Source organism: Aedes albopictus, chromosome 3, assembly GCF_035046485.1.
Source record: "Aedes albopictus strain Foshan chromosome 3, AalbF5, whole genome shotgun sequence".
NCBI lineage: Eukaryota > Metazoa > Arthropoda > Insecta > Diptera > Culicidae > Aedes > Aedes albopictus.
This window is the reverse complement of record NC_085138.1, coordinates 377,320,692-377,337,032: the sequence shown is the minus strand read 5'-3', so window position 1 is coordinate 377,337,032 and position 16,341 is coordinate 377,320,692. Positions and strand designations below refer to the sequence as shown.

The following is a 16,341-nucleotide window of genomic DNA, read 5'->3' as shown; positions in this document are numbered from 1 at the left end:
ATATTCCTAGATTTTATCCAGAGCTCTTTGGGATTAATTGCAAGAAATTGCTTTGACATTTCCTCCTACAATGACATCCCAAAACTCTCAAAATCAGGACAAAAACTTTCAGGAATCCAATCAGTAATTTCACAGACCATATCACCAATAAATTCCTTACCATGTTCCTTACACAGTTTTTAAACTGAACTTGGATGTCTATTCTCTGTGATGTTGGTATAGTAATGTTGAAATATCGAAATTCTATCATGATACTGCCTTGAGTTTCTCATAGATTTTTACCACAATACTTCCTTTATTTTTTCAAAGTTTCTCGCAGAATTCTTTCCGCGATCTTGAAATTATCAAAGGTTTTTTTTTCAGGCTTCCTCTAGTTTTTTTCCGAGTATATCCAGTGGTTTTCGCGTATTTGCTTCCATTGATAGTTCATTTCGAGATTGTTTTGGTTTTTTTCCGGAATTTCTGATAACTGTTTCTGGGTCCTTATTTTCTACCGTTCATCCCGGGATTTCAGCAGGAGATTTTAACAGACTCTTTGTTAGAGTATGTACCCCTCGGGATTTCTTCCAGAGTTTCTCGCTAGATTCTTCTCGAAGATCTTTCCATTTTTTCCAAAGTTCTTCCAGGAATGTCTCTTAGTGGTTTCGGGATAGCTTTCCAACAGTTTCTCTTGGACTTTTTTGTTCCAGAAGTTCTACTAGGGATTTCTTCCAGAGAGTATCCCGATATTTTTCTTGAATTTCTTCACGGGATTTCACCCGTAGTTTCTCCCGGGATTAAAGGTTTTTAGCGTTTCTTCTTAAAATCCTTCGAAATTTCTTCCTGGATTTGCTCCCTGATCTTTTCTTTTCCGAGTTGACTCTGCTTCACTCAGGGTTTTTTTTCTCCGAAGTTCCTCCCAAGACTTCTCCAAAAGTATTTGCGGAGTTTTTCGAAAATTTTCACCAGGATTCCTTCAGATATCTCTTACAATTTCTTACAAGAAATCTCGAAGATTATCCCAGGAGGCAATTCGAGAAAAACACCTTGAACAATTCCTGCAAAAACTGCGAAAGCAATTATTACAGAAATCCCAAAAGGAGTATCCAGAATCACGGGAAAATTTCTGGTAGGGAAATCGGGAAGAGCTCTGGAAATAATCCGGAGAAAATCTGCAAAACAATAATCTCAGGTCGATCATCGCAAGAAATCCTTTAAACAACTTCGTGGAAAAGAGAAGTGCCAGCAGTAGCAGAAATACCAGCAGTAGCTCCAGCAGAAATCCCAGAAGACATTCCGGAAAAAAAATCTTACAGGAAAGTACAGAGTAAAGTCAGAAAAACTCTGAGACATCCCAGGACCAACACCGGAATAAATCTTCTGGGAGAAATCCCAGGAGAACCTCCGAGAGAAAACTCAAGTGGAAATACAGAAGAAAACCCACGAGAACCTTTAGGAAATATCCCAGCAGAAACTTTTGTAGAATTCCAAGGAGAAACTCTAGAAGAATGCTATCGGAAATTTCTTAAATAAAAGCAGCAAACAGAAACTTCGGAAGAAATCCCGGAAGAAATTTCTGCAGAAAAAAAAGTGAAAATGTTATCAAAGGAAAAGTCCTTGGAGGAGCTCTAGTAGAAATCCTAGGAATAATTCCTGTAGCAACGCAGGGAGAAATGCCGGGAAGTTCTCCTGGGGCAGTTTCAAGAGTAACATTGGAAATAATCGCGGAAAATCTTAAAGAGGAATTTCGAGAGAAACTCTACCAGAAACTCTGCGACAACATCTGCAATATATCCTAAGAGAAGCTCTTGTGGAGGCCTCGAGATAAAGCCTGGTAAAAACTCACGGGAACTCCGAGAGAAATACCGGGAAAACGTCTGGAAGAAATTATGTATGATTTCCGTAAAAATCCAGAAGAAATCGATACAAATTCAGGCATCCTGGCAGATTCTCAAGGCAGAATCTCGGAAAGAAATGCTCGAATCTTGGGAAAAATCTGGCACGAATCGGAAAAGAATTTCCGGAAGGAGTTCAAGAAGGAATACCAAAATAAATGGCGTGAAAAACATGGAAGGAATTTTGTGAGAAATCCTAGGAGGCATTTCAAGAAGTACCTATTTACAAAAAAAAAATAGACCCTGATGAAACTACTGGAAAAATCCTTGTAGTCAATTTTATAGATGGATACACTAACAAAAGCTGAAACTTCTTTATTTATACCAGCAATGTAAACTGTGTGATTTTTTTTTACATTTTTGGGAAACTTCACGAAAGATCCTGAAAAAAATGTCATGATTTTTTTTTATTCTCACCACTTTCGATGTAAATGTCCGTTCTTTACATCACCAATCCATGATGATGATTAGTTTGGAAAATAAACATTTCTAACTAGTGTAAGATTTAGTTGTATTGAACAACAATTCACGAATACACCTTCGGTGTGTTGAAGTATTGCACTCAAGATCGAACTGTTGCACAGTGGGAAAAAATGGACCCAAAATCGCAACTTTTAGAAGCCGCTGGTTTGGAAAAGCATCAAATACCTATTTCTATGTAAAAAATGACAAGGAATCGAATGGTGGTGGTCTCGTTTTGTGCAGACCACGGGAAAGGTCCCATTTCGCCCCATTTTGCCCTTTTTTGCACTATTTTAATGCAAAACATAACAAAGTAGCAAAGATAAACCTCTGCCGCCGACATATAACCCGGAAAAACGTTGCATACTATCGTAGAGGTTGTTCTCAATTGAAGTGGAACATTTCCGTGCTGACCAGATCACTATAACGCCCCATTTGCCCCACACTACTTATTAATTATGAAAGATTTTCAAGCAGTTTTCGATGTTTCCATTCAAATCATAGCAATCATGATGCAAATACTCTTAAACATCTGGATAGAGTTGATTTCCACCATGGCAGAGCACGAGTTGTGTCTTACTTTGCCCCAATTCTCCCTTATTTTCAAGTTTCGGTGCTAAATTTTATCAAAAAACATATGAAGATCTCCGCTAACGATCTGTATCTATAAAAAAAAAAGTTTAATATTTCAGCGAAGATGATCCACAATGAGGGTGGAACATTTTCATGTTGCCCATATCACTATAATGTCCCATTTTGCCCCATATTCCTTAAAATCTATTAAAATGAGTTTTTTTAGTTCTCATGATATATTCGAAGCTTCCATGCAAATCATAGCAATCATGATACAAATACTCTTTAAAAAAACTAGATAGAGTTGTTTTTCACCATGGAAGAGCACGAGATGTGACCTATTTTGCCCCAATTCACTCTAATTTTGATGTTTCGGTGCCAAATATGTCCAGAAAGCATATGAAGATCTCCGCTGATGATCTACATCCATGAAAAACGTTCAATATTTTAGCAAAGATTATCCACCACGAGGGAGGAGCATTTTCAAGTTGCCCATATCACGATAATGTTCCATTTTGCCCCATATTTCTTCAAAACTATGAAAAATTAGTTTTTTTTTCATATATTTTCAAGCTGTTTTCGAAGTTTTCATGCAATAACATGCAATTATGATGCAAATACTCATAAATAAAACTAGATAGAGTTTATTTTTACCATGGATGAGCAAGGGTGTGACCTATTTTGCCCCAATTCATTCTAATTTTCATGTTTCGTTGCCAAATTTGACCAGAAAGCATATGAAGGTCTCCGTTGATGATCTACATTCATAATTATTCTAGCAAAGATTATCCGCAACGAATATGGAACATTTTCATGCTGCCCATATCACAATAATGTCCCATTTTACCCCATATTCTCTAAAAATTGAAAAATTAGTTTTGATAGGTTTTCAAGCTGTTTTCGAAGTTTCCATGTAAATTATGTCAATCACGATTCAAATACTTTTAAGAAATGAGATAAAGTTGATCTCCACCATGTAAAAACACGGAATGTGACCTATTTTGCAACTCTTATTCGAAAGGTTATTGAGTTTTCTATCAAATGACATCATTGAATCGATTGGTTTAGTTAAATAACTAAGTTTTGTACAGCAAATAGCTCAAAAGTAGTATGTTTTAATTTGTTTTTGTCAATTATTTTTCAAAAATGCGTAATAAATTAAAATTCTTCCTTAGGCAAAGTTGTGGCTCCTGTTTCACGCTACAATTCGTTTTTTGACACCAAACTTCAAGCTCTTATCGTTTTCTTGTAATTTCGATTTAAATATACGGCTCAGTTCGCAAAAAAGTGCTTACCTTGACAGTTGCAAAATTTTGATCTGAAATGTGATGTTTAAATCGAAAGAAAACGATAAGAGATAGAAGTTTAATGTCAAAGAACGAATTGTAGAGTAAAACAGAGGCCACAACTTTGCCAAAGAAATAATTTTTAATTATTACGCTTTTTTCAAAAATAATTGACAAAAACAAATTAAAATACAAAACTTTTGAGCTACTTGCTCTAGAAAACTTAGTTATTTAACTAAACCAACCGATTCAATGATGCCACTTGATAGAAAATTCAATAATCCTTCGAATAAGGGTAAAAAAACTGCAATAAGTTTGACCATTTTCAAGTTATAGCCGGTTACGGCAATAGTTATCAAAAAACATGGAAAGTTCAATAAGTACGTAATGGTTGATATTTGACCAAAAGCGTTGAACATTTTTTATGGTAACATTTATGATCCTCCATCACCCTTTAAAAAGTTTGCACTCAGGAACCTAACACCCTGTATAATGGAACGATAACGGACGACACCGGGTCGCACCATCGGAAACGTCCTTGAGTTGTTGGATGTTTGCTGATTGTTGATCGGCCAAAGTAAAACTGGTAAGAAAATGGTAAGAACAGAATTATACCTGCCTGTCCAACAATGTGGTGTTGTGGTTGTTGTTGTTGTTGTTGCTGTGAATGAATCGACCATTTGTGATGATCTTGAAATTATTCAAATTAGACGAACAGGCCCAGCAGAGTTCGGGTTGGGTGCGTGCGTATATGTTAGCAGGAACGACCCGGGATTGGAATAATTGATTTATCTCTAATCGAGCGCGAAGGAAACCACCTGGCATGTGAGAAACTAACAAGTCATGGTGGGCTGGATACGTCAATGGTAGACTGTTTCTTGTTGGTCAATTACTGAAAGAAAAACAGCGAATATCGATCGAAATGTTTTCGTAAATAGTTATGGTAAATCATATTACAATTCTCATTTATCGAATGAAGAAATAAAAACAATTTGTAATCCCACCATTCAAACTTCTATTAATGATGGATCAAACTTGCGCCGATTTGTTAAGACTACTTCATTAAGTCCGTCTAAATTTTCAAAATATATATCAAAACTTAGAAGGACAGCGTTTACTAAAGTTAAAAAGAAGTTCAAAAGCTATCCAAGACTGCTGTGGAATATTTTCAAATCGGATAGATGGCAGTACTATTCAAGTAGAATCTGAGATTATATTTAATTAAATATTCGGTAAACTATTGATAAAGAAATAATTCTTTTGATTACTATCTACTCTTACATCAATCGATTGTTGTAAAAAGGAATACAGATTAATACATGGAGTTTAGGCAAAATTGGAAGACAGCCAGTTGGAATGTACAGTACTAAAAAAAGGGATCAAGTGGACGAAGCCATAATTTTACCAGAGAACTTGGAGAAAAATCAAAAAGCCATCTAATTTTACCAGAGAGCTTTATTGTTGTCAACATAAAAATTTATAAAATTATGTTGGCAGTTGACAACAGTCTCCTTTCTAGAAAGTATTTGATGACGCCGTGAATACTGTATCTTTTTGTGGCAGTACCAAAGTCGAAATACTAAAATGAACCATCATCCTACGCCTCACGTATTTTTTTTTATTATTTCGAAACTTAATCTTGAGCACAACAAAAACGTCACACCCGCGTCCCGCCAAGACCGGTACAATGTGATTTGTTTTCGTGCAAGTACCCATAAGAACGCTTATCAGTTGTATATAATACCTATTTACCTCGCAATGCAGATTTTTGTTAGTCAAACTCGATGCCGGTTGTCGTCGTCCTTAGACAGACGTTTGAAACGTAAAAACAACGTGAATCATGCCAAATGCATACGCGTTTTATTCCATCATCATGGGATTGGCAGACCCAGACATAGAATTGAGTGCATTTCAAAGGAATACGAATACGCTGCAAAATAGCTATAGCCAGTTTCAAAGTAGGTCACACAAAGCAAATCCCAAACATGAACTGATTAAGTAATTATCAGCAGAATAGGTCGGTACTGGAGAACTTATTTGCTGAGCTAATTTATTTGCTGACTATCAGACTTTCAGAAACGGTATAAGTGCTGATAACAACGATCAGGAGACAGGTAGTTTTGGTTGGCTTTTAAGATGAGTCAATATCGAGACACGGACAGACATTTTACTGAATCTGGCTCAAGATTCTCAATGAACGGACTTTGCTTGAACTGAACTTTCCGACATCATATTTCCGAATGCGGAACTGACTTAGCTCGTCAGCATAGATCTAAAATTCCTTCGGAAGTGCCATTTTTTGATTCTATGGGCTAATGTACAAATGTTGATTCTTATATACTGTCCGATTGTTAGGTTCGATTGTGGTTTTTATGTGTTTTATTCAATGAACGAATAGTTGCTTGGCCATCAACTTTGCTCTAATCTTATTTCCATAACACATCAAAAGGTTTTACCCAGGATAGAATAGTCGCTTTGGCTGACTTGTACAGGGTTGAATTTCTCGTTCTTCTTCTTTATGGCTCTACATCACCACTAGGAATTGGGCTGCCACGCTTTAACTCAGTGTTCCTTGAGCATTTCCACAGTTATTAATTGAAGGTCTTTCTTTGCCTGCCATTGCATGAATTTGTATATTGTGAGGCAAGTACAATGATACACTATGCCCAGGGAGTCGAGAAAATGTTCCCGACCGGAACGGAAATCGTACCCGCCGTCTCCGGATTGGCGATCCATAGCCTTAGCCTTAGGGCCCATGTAGCCGAGGCGGTAAACGCACGGGTATTCAGCATGACCATGCTGAGGGTGACGGGTTCGATTCCCGGTCGGTCCAGGATCTTTTCGTAAAGGAAATTTCCTTGACTTCCTTGGGCATAGAGTATCTTCGTGCCTGCCACACGATATACACATGCAAAATGGTCATTGGCAGAGGAAGCTCTCAGTTAAAAACTGTGGAAGTGCTCATAGAACACCTAAGCTGAGAAGCAGGCTTTGTCCCAGTGAGGACGTTACGCCAAGAAGAGGAGAGGAGAGGAGAGCCTTAGCCACTAGACTAACTGGATGCTTCGTCATCATCAGTGGAATTAATGCAAACTTCTTGGTCCGGTGCAGATTGTGGAGGAGCAATGATAGTGACTTCGTTTTGTTGGAAATTATCCTGTCGTGCAAACTCGTCCACGAATATGTTGAGGGAAGAAGTCTCCGTTGATTCCTTAGTTAGTTGTTGGTCGTCGAAGCGATGCCTGATTTGGTTGGCATGTGAACGGATCAACTTGCGTCGACCATATTATTCGTCCAATAGAATGTTGAAATTCACATAACCAATGACTTCAATAATGACTCCGGGGACCCTTTTCCATTTTGAATAGGTTTGGCAGACCTTAGCATAAACTGCATCACCAGCTTGTAGATTCCTTGATACTACGCCATGTTTCCAATTGAACTGGTCATTTTGTTGTTGATTGATAATTGGGCTCATCGGTTGTCATGGTTGGAGTAGACTCAGGACTGTTCGCATGTTTCTTCTGAGCATCAGCTGAGACGGAGTTTTTCCATTCAGGATTTAAGATACGGCTTGGGGTTGTTCTGTAGGCAAGAAGGAAGATTTGCAATGATTCGGAGATCTTTTCCTTCTCGTTAATCTTGAGCAACGCTGTCTTCAAGGTTTCCCGCCATTGATTACCACTAGAAAATGCAGGCCGTTAACTGAATCAGAAAAATGTATGTAGATGCGTTCCCAAGGAGACTGTGTGAGCGGCAATGATTGTAGATGAACTTTCGGATGTGTCTTCGAATGAATAGCACATTTGTCGCACTGCTTGACGTAATCGGAAATGCTGTCGCCGATCTTGGGTCAATAGACGTGACTTCTTGTGACAGCTTTCATCCTTTCCATTCCTGGATGTCCTCTATGGAGAATCTGCATCGGTCTAATGGAGATTCTTCAGAATCCGATTCCGCAATGGTACAGGAATCACCAATTGGTTTCCAAGCATAACATATCCCTTTACTAATTCCAAGGCGCCCTGATGGGTGTGAAACGGTCGAACATCGGGGTTTGTAATGTCCTTGATGTGAGTAGGCCATCCATTTTCGATTTGCTTGACAACTTGCTGGAGAACGGAGCATTCTATTGTAGTGCTACGTACCATGTCACACGTCACAGGAAGTAATCCAACTGCTTCTTGAAGAGGTATTTCAATGTAATCTTCCAATTGGAATGAAGCGGTGACGAAATCTTCCTCCGGTCTTGAATGATCGCTGATGAGACGGCAAAGAACCATTCCCAAGCAACACACTTGTATAATAGAGTTACGACAGCGCAAGTTTTGGTTGTATAGAAGTTTATTTTACGTAATTCTAACATAGTGTTGAAATAACGTAAAATAAACTTCTATACAACCAAAACTTGCGCTGTCGTAACTTTTATATAACATGTGTGTTGCTTGGGTTGGATGTCAAAATCGTAGCACAGAAGCGTCAGTGCCCATTGTTGTAAGCGATTAGCGGTATAGATTGAGAATCCCTTCTTCGATCCAAATATCCTCAAGAGCGGCTGATGATCCGTTTGCAGCGTAAACTTACGTCCAAGTAACATCCGGTGGAGCTTCGTTACAGCGAATACCAGAGCTAAACCTTCCTTCTCCACCTGTCCGTAACGTTTTTCAGCATCGGCAAGAGACCGGGATGCATGTGCCACCGCTTTCAGAGCGCTCCGCGTTGATCCAGATTCCGGTCGTAATCAGTTAGGAGAACATCTGACTGGTGCACTTCTTTGAACTTCTGGAAAAATTTCTGGCGGTCGTAGTTCTAAACGAACTTGGCATCCATCTCGAGAAGTGCGTCGATTAATCTTCGTAGATGGTGCATTTCTGATACGAACTTGCCACAGAAATTCACGGCACCGAGGAACGGTCGTAGACTGCAAATGTCGCTGGGAGGAGGTATCTTGACAATGGCTTCGATTTTGGCAGGATCCGGTCGTAGTGCAGATTCGTCAACGATGTGTGCAAGATATATACTTTGTTCGAAGCTGTTAGCACGTTGCACTTTTCTTCAGAGAGAATGAAGCCATACTCTTGCAGACGTTGAATAAGAGCTGTGAGGATTTCACGATCCAGGAACGATTCTCGGAGATCTGCGATCATCGTGTTCATCAGCTGCTGGAATGCTCCTGGAGCTGACTTCACGCCAGGTGCTAGCCGGTTGAAACGAAATAGTCCGCGATGTGTGTTGATTGTCAGCAAGGTTTTTAGTCGTGATCCACTTCTATTTGCAGGTAGGCATTACTAAGGTCCATTATGTTGAGTTACTTGCATCCGTTGAGCTTGCTGAAGATATCATGGGGAACTGGCAGCGGGTAGTTATTAGACTCCAGGGCGGTGTTCAGACCGGTTGAATAATCGGCACAGATCCGAATCTTTCCTGCTGGTTTCTTGACTACTACGTTTGATACTGCCCACTGGGAAAAGCCACCCGGGGTGATGATACCCAGTTGTTGAAGAGGGTCCAGTTTTGCATCAACTTTCTCCACAAATGTGAATGGTACATGCCGATTCAGTTTGTAAACTGGCATAGCTCCGGGTTTCAAGAACATGCGTACCATAGTTTTTGTGCACTGTCCTAAACCCTGCCGGAAAACTTCTGAAAATCTTGCCTTGTGATTCTGGATTACGTTAGACTAATCGACGTGAACTTGATAGTAGATCGCCGACAATGGCTTGTCCCATAGTCCAAACAAGTCGATTTATTCCAAGCCCAACAGGTTGAGATTGTTGTTGGCCGCGTAACGTTTTCCTGATTCGGTGACACCGACAAGTGAGAAGTTCACCAAGAAGTTGAAGAGGCTTGCCAGACGCTGTTTTTGCTGCTCTTGTTGTGGGAAGTAGTTGAGGGGATCCAAGACATTTATTCCAGATTTTCCGAGAGATGATGGTGATGTCCGAAGCCATTGTAAACTGCAGCGACACTTCTGATCCGGAGTCACTACTAACCTGGTTGATCGCAAACCGTTGACCTTCAACTTTTTTTTTCTTAATGGATTCACTAAATAACAGCCGCAGTAGACCTCTTTGTGTCCGGTTTGTTTGCAGTCCTTACAAACGTGGTTGGAGAACGAACGCCGCACTACCAACAGAGTGTCTTCGGGGTGCTTCATTTGTTACTAGGATTTCGGTCCAGATGGGTTCGATTGAGGCTTCTTCTGTTTGACTGCCCAGACGGAGCTAATCGAAGTATGCTTCAGTTCCACAATAGCAGTATAAGACGTTGACATTTCGTGATGAGAGATTCCAGTTTGCAATCTTCGTCGGCGTTCGTTTCCAGCTTCGAGAGTAGCCGTGTTCGAATGTCCGCGTCCTTCGTTTAGCAAAGTGCGCAAATAAAAACCAATCTCTTGAACTGATCTGGAGTTAGCTTGTTCATCAGCAGCATTGATACCGTTCGTTGAAGAGTGAAATCCGGATGCTGAACAATTCCTTGAGTTTCTCGACAGTTCCCGCGAAGGTGAACTCACGGGGATGTTTCGGAAGCACAAAATTGACGTAACGGCTGAAAACGTTGACACTGAGGCTTCTCAGGAGCAAACGTTGCTTCGCTGCATCGTCCAATTTCGCACCGTCTTTCAGGAAGAGATCTTCGTACTTGCGATTCCACCGGTCGAAAATTTGGCCATTGTCCAAATGCCAAAGTGCCAGAGATTCAATGATGAATTCCGGGTTGCTTGAAGATCGAACGGATCCGGAGCCTTCTTGAATACCGAATCACTACAACAAGACCATCAACCGCGTGGTTTGCTCTGCCATCTGCTGGTTCTGCCGGATAATTTGCTGTATCAGTGTTTCGCTGTCTCCGCCAGGTGGTGCCATGGTTCTTACTCTTGAGCGTTGAATTGTCGGTTACCTCGTCGCCATCTGTTGTACTTTACTACTAGTCTTTATTGTTCGAGTGGTAGGTACAGAATGAATCGAGTTCACAGGTATCGGTACTTATATAATGTCAAGTTGTTAGGTTGATTGATGGTTGCTACGGTTGCCAAGATATGAGCGGCGATTGCTTGGATATCAACTGATCGATGGCTGGCTACTATGTTAGCCTCCAACAGTTGCTCTCTCATGGGGCTCATCAAAAAGATTAGATTTTTTCTGCAGCAAAGGCAACAGTAAACGTCACGTCCACACCTGCGTTGGTAAGCTTCTTTACTGACATCATATTGCTCCGTAATTCTGTAACAAACAGAGCGTTTTCCATGCGCAATGGCATGCCTCTTTTGCTGTATCCAGTGATTGTTCCCTTATCTTCTATTTTTTCCGCGATGATCGGCTATCTCTGCTTCCTGTACTTTGCAGAATCATCTTGATCATTCACCAAATGGTAACTGACTCCGGAGTGTTGTTCTTGCATGCCTATGATCACATATCAGTCCCATATTTGCTGGGATTCCTTTTTATATGGGACAATTATGCGATCATAGGAAGTTGATTGGTTTCCTGCCTGATCTGTCATATTAAAGATTCCGTTTTTCGTAGTTTCATAGTTCCATTTCTGCCTGTCGACTCTTTCGAAATGGCCACGCTTTCCGCATTTGTGGCATCAGTCTAGAAACTTATTGAGTTCATTGATCTTTGCATCGATGTTTCGATTGGCTTCAATTTCCAGATGAGGTTTTCGAATACCGCGTCTTCCAGCTTCAAACGATTCAACTGCTTCGGGAATAAAATTTGTGTTCTGCAAAGGTATTTTAGAGAATTTTTCGCATCTCTTTTGCTGAGATTTTGTTGTGTACGATTTTAAGCACTTTATTGGCTAGGCCGCTCATAATGTGGCCTTTTCTTTACGGCTTTATCAAACTTTTTTCATTCTGGAACAATTTCCTGGGGATCTTTGTCAGGGTTTGCACCACTCCAACGGAATCCAGGAATGTTTTCACCTTGTAACTCTAGTTCTGGAAGCCTGGTTCATTATCAAATTGAGATATTCCGCGAGTCGGATTTAAAATAACGAGTTTGAAAAAATAACAAAGCAGGTAATCAGAAGTTTATCTAGGTTGAGTACGTAAGGACGACTGCCTAATATGCTGTGCTGACAGAAACTTTTTGCAGCGAGAAAATTTGGTACTAAAACGTATGTTTTAACAACTGTTGAAGAATGGATTCCATCTTAAGTTCTATTTATCTATCTGCTTATGCCTTTTGTTAAAAAAAATAGCCAACGTTGACTTGTAACAAGTACAGAACGTTGTATTAAGGAAAACGCTCTGAATGTCACTGGCATAAACCACTCATGAGAACATCTTTTTCGACAGCAGACAATGCTATTAAAAAAAAACACCAATCCAGAATTATTCCTCGATAGTATAGTGGTAAGTATCCCCGCCCAGCATTTTCGTGTTCATGGCTAATAGTTGACCAACCGTACTAAGATGTTTGCCAGATCCAATCTGGCATCTTGTTTGCTTCGCTGATGGTATTCGATGACAGATTTTAGAAACAAATGTAGCAAGACTGAAACACTCCAATCAGTGTTGTAAGTTGGACCCAGTAGTAAAAGAAAAAAAAAATGGCAGTGTTATGATGATTGCTGAAAAAAGAAGAAAATATCTATCAAACAAGTCGCGCACTCACCTCCCGGTGCCGTCCCTTGAAAACCACGGCAAAAGCCCCGTGGCCTATCAGGTCCTTACTGTTGTACTCAAAGTTCCCAACCAGTTCCATGATGACGAGGATGGAGAATGGTGGCTGCTAAACAGTGGTGGTTCGGGGACCTTTTGCAACACAATAACACTTACGTTCCGTTCCGTTCTTCTGCGTCGTTTTACTTTTGCAACAAATAACACTCAACACTACCAGAACAACACTGATTTATTAACTTTATTGCATCACACTTTTCTTCACATTTGATCCACTAACTTTTAATTGCTTAAAACGCTATCTTCATCTAGCTTTGGATTTACGATTTCTTTGCGGTGCATCGAATTCTGGCGTCAAGCAGTAATTTTCTTCGCTCCAAATTAATGCATTTGCTTCTTTTTGCCCATGAAAATTTTCACTTTCCTTCTGGGCAAAATTCTTCTTCTAGAACTTTAAAATTTCTTGCTTGACTTTTATAACTTTTCACTTCCTGTGAATCAGATTTTTTCCTTCAGGATGACACTTCTGTTCCAGATTTTCCGCATCCAAACGCAAGGGTTGCTTTGACTTTCCCTTCCTACCAGAGCTAGGGCGGAGGTGACAGGAGCGAAGCTGAGGCAATGGTAAAACGAAGCAAAATATTACACTTTTTTTCTCCTCTTCGCACTGCAAATCAATAAACCTTACTCATCCCTCTGAACAGCGGCCCCTCACTATGGATGACGATGATTACCACCGATTCGGGATGAAATGGCCAGGGTATCTTTTCCTGTATTTTTCCCTATCACTGGCGTAACGACGAAAAATCGACCGAAAACCAAGCAAAACTGACACTTTTCTTCGCGAGCGACGCAAATTTTCCTTCCCCTGAAGCACTTTGTGTTGCGCCCCCACTGAAAACTGCGAATCGCGGAAAACTCTTTCGCGGCACAGGCTTCTACCTGCAAAATTTGGAAGTTTCTTATCCTTCTACCTGCTGTGGACTACGCAAAATCCACAATCAAGGAAAGCGAGCGAAGTAATGTCCGAAACGAAAGTCACTATTATTTTTCTTCCTTATTTCTTGAGCAGCTTATATTCACACACGGCGCACCCCGTCGTCTCTATATGCACTCTGCTTCCGACCGATAGCTTCTCAAACTAGTACCTATAGAGTGCGAGAAATCTATTCCTCCGCCGTACAGAATCAAAGGTTTTTGCCTTCAAGAGAAAAAAAAAACACTTCGATGATGGCGATTCTCTCATCAACACACAAACAAAAACAAAGGAAAATTTTTGACATCTGGTGCAGCTGTCAACACTGAACTGACAGCTTCGATGAGGGATAGGACGCACCACACGAGAGCGATCGAGGGATGTGAACAATTCTTGCGGAAGCAAACATTTCTCGCGTTACATTTGAAAAGGTACACTGAACGGCCTTTCGCTTTTTCTGGTAAATGTCGATTTGTCGGACGATATTTTATATTGTGCGTTTAGCACCAAATTGATTTCCGAAAAAACTTCATTGACTTCCGCTGCCTTTCCTTTGCGTTAAACATAACGTCGGAAGTAGTGCGCTGTACAGTAAATCTGGTTTTCTATACAGCGCACTACTTCCGACGTTATGTTTAACGCATAGGAAAGGCAGCGGAAGTCAATGAAGTTTTTTCGGAAATCAATTTAGTGCTAAACGCACAATATTTTTCACAATCGGGTTTTCACTGAAAAGTTGCAAAAAAGATTTTGCTACCTTCAAATAATTCAGTATGTAAACAAAACAAGTATTTGCCTGACAACATACACCTGACTACATTAACAGTAAAATTAACCACAAGATAACTTCGGTTGTAATTTGTAGGTATGATATTTTCAAAACTACTACACATATGGTAAATTTTGAAAGTGTGACCTCACTGAACTATGTGTTTTCATTATACAGTCATGACCCGCTGGTTGTGGGCTTAATAGTTGGGTGGCTTTTTAGTTGGGGCTCCGTTAGTTGAGCTGTCAGCCAACTAAAAAGCACCTGGATGTCATAATTCAATGTCAAACTGAAAATGACAACCAATCTGCGAGGGGGTCGACAGTAATCAATTTGCTTCAGTTACCGTGCGATAAGCCGTAATTTTGTTTGATTTTCTGAATTATTCATAATTGTTTTCATTATACTGAACATCGGTTCGATTTTATCGGATTTTTCTCATTTTCTGCCATTTTCCAGGATAAAATCGATTTTATGCTATTTATTTTCAGCAAAATGGTAAAAATTGAACATATCTGAAAAATCGAATAAAATGAAAAAAAATCGTTTGAAAATCGTCGAAAATCGGCGCTGAAAACGGCTAACATCTCTTAAAATGTTACGACGTCGCGACGCCACCTCGATAATTTTGACAACCCTTCCCGGTAAACAATCAGCAGCGTCGACCGAGGCGTCGGCCACAGGGAGGGTGCAGGCACGTCAAACTCGAACAAACTACGCCTACCTAACATGCATCGAGCGGGCCTTCCCAAACAACACAATGCGATTTCGCGGGCCACCCCCATCGACAAAACAAACCGATTTCCAAGCAGGATTCGACTAGGCTTCTGGTCGCGTTGCCAGTCACACTAACACACTCGCAAAAGATGAGCAGTAGGCCTACCTTGCCGCATGCGGGTCCCCTGGTCGGCCATCAGCTGGTCGCTCAGCAGTTGGAATTGCTGGAATTAGCGAATGGTACAACGAATAACCTCAGAAATATGGGAAATGCATGCTATTGAGAAGATATATTTGCTACATAAGGGCATACTGAGGATTAAAACAATGCGTAGACTATGTAAACAACAGCCACATCCGTGATCAGCTGTTGTTTATAAACAAGTTCCATCCGGAAGAACAGAGCGAACAAAACAAAAACGAGAAAATTTGACATTTTTGTTCAGGGATGTGCATCGATTTTGTTCGATTTTATGTGGATGAGCCAACATTATAATCGATTTTATCGGATATGTCGGATATGGTTGATTTTGATCGATTTTCTGTTAATTTCTTCAGTTTTGTTGAAATTATGAAAAAAATATGTGATTCCTTGTAGGTTTTGGCCAAAAATCTAGGATATCGGGAAGAGTCGTTCCCCTTCGTGTCATGAGCATTCTGGAAAAGAATATATTTGCACAAAAATTAGAGAAAAAAATGAATATTTTCCCACAGTTTTCGAAATTTTAAATTTTTAGGAGGTGTCCGAAATTTTAAAAACATTTGTGCAATCTTTGAGATAAAAGTCCAAGTTAAATGATTTTTTTTTAAATCCGACTTCCATTCTTTATTTAAGAGATTTATATAGTATCTCCAAAAATAAAGTTATGTTATTTCAAACAGATTATATTTTAGGCAATTGTGAACGTTTATAGTTAATTTCCGATACAGTCCTTACAAATAAAAATGTGGCACGCACACGGCGTTGATTACATAAACTTTCTAAGAGTTTGAAACCGTTTTTTTTTTGTTTTTAAACAAGGTATCTATTGACAGTGTAGCTAAATGCAATTGATTTT

At 39.9% G+C, this 16,341-nt stretch overlaps 1 protein-coding gene across 2 annotated transcripts in view; it reads right to left on the bottom strand.

Annotated features, from left to right (window-relative positions):
- LOC109409885 (serine/threonine-protein kinase ULK2) overlaps positions 1 to 14,022 on the bottom strand; it is a 140,673-nt gene extending 126,651 nt beyond the window's left edge. For both annotated transcript variants that reach the window (XM_029875217.2, XM_062855765.1), the window contains exon 1: positions 12,817 to 14,022. In XM_029875217.2, coding sequence (XP_029731077.2) covers positions 12,817 to 12,906 — 90 coding nt within the window. In that variant the 5' untranslated portion in view covers positions 12,907 to 14,022. The remainder of the gene's footprint in view (positions 1 to 12,816) is intronic.
- Between the last annotated feature and the right edge of the window lie 2,319 nt (positions 14,023 to 16,341).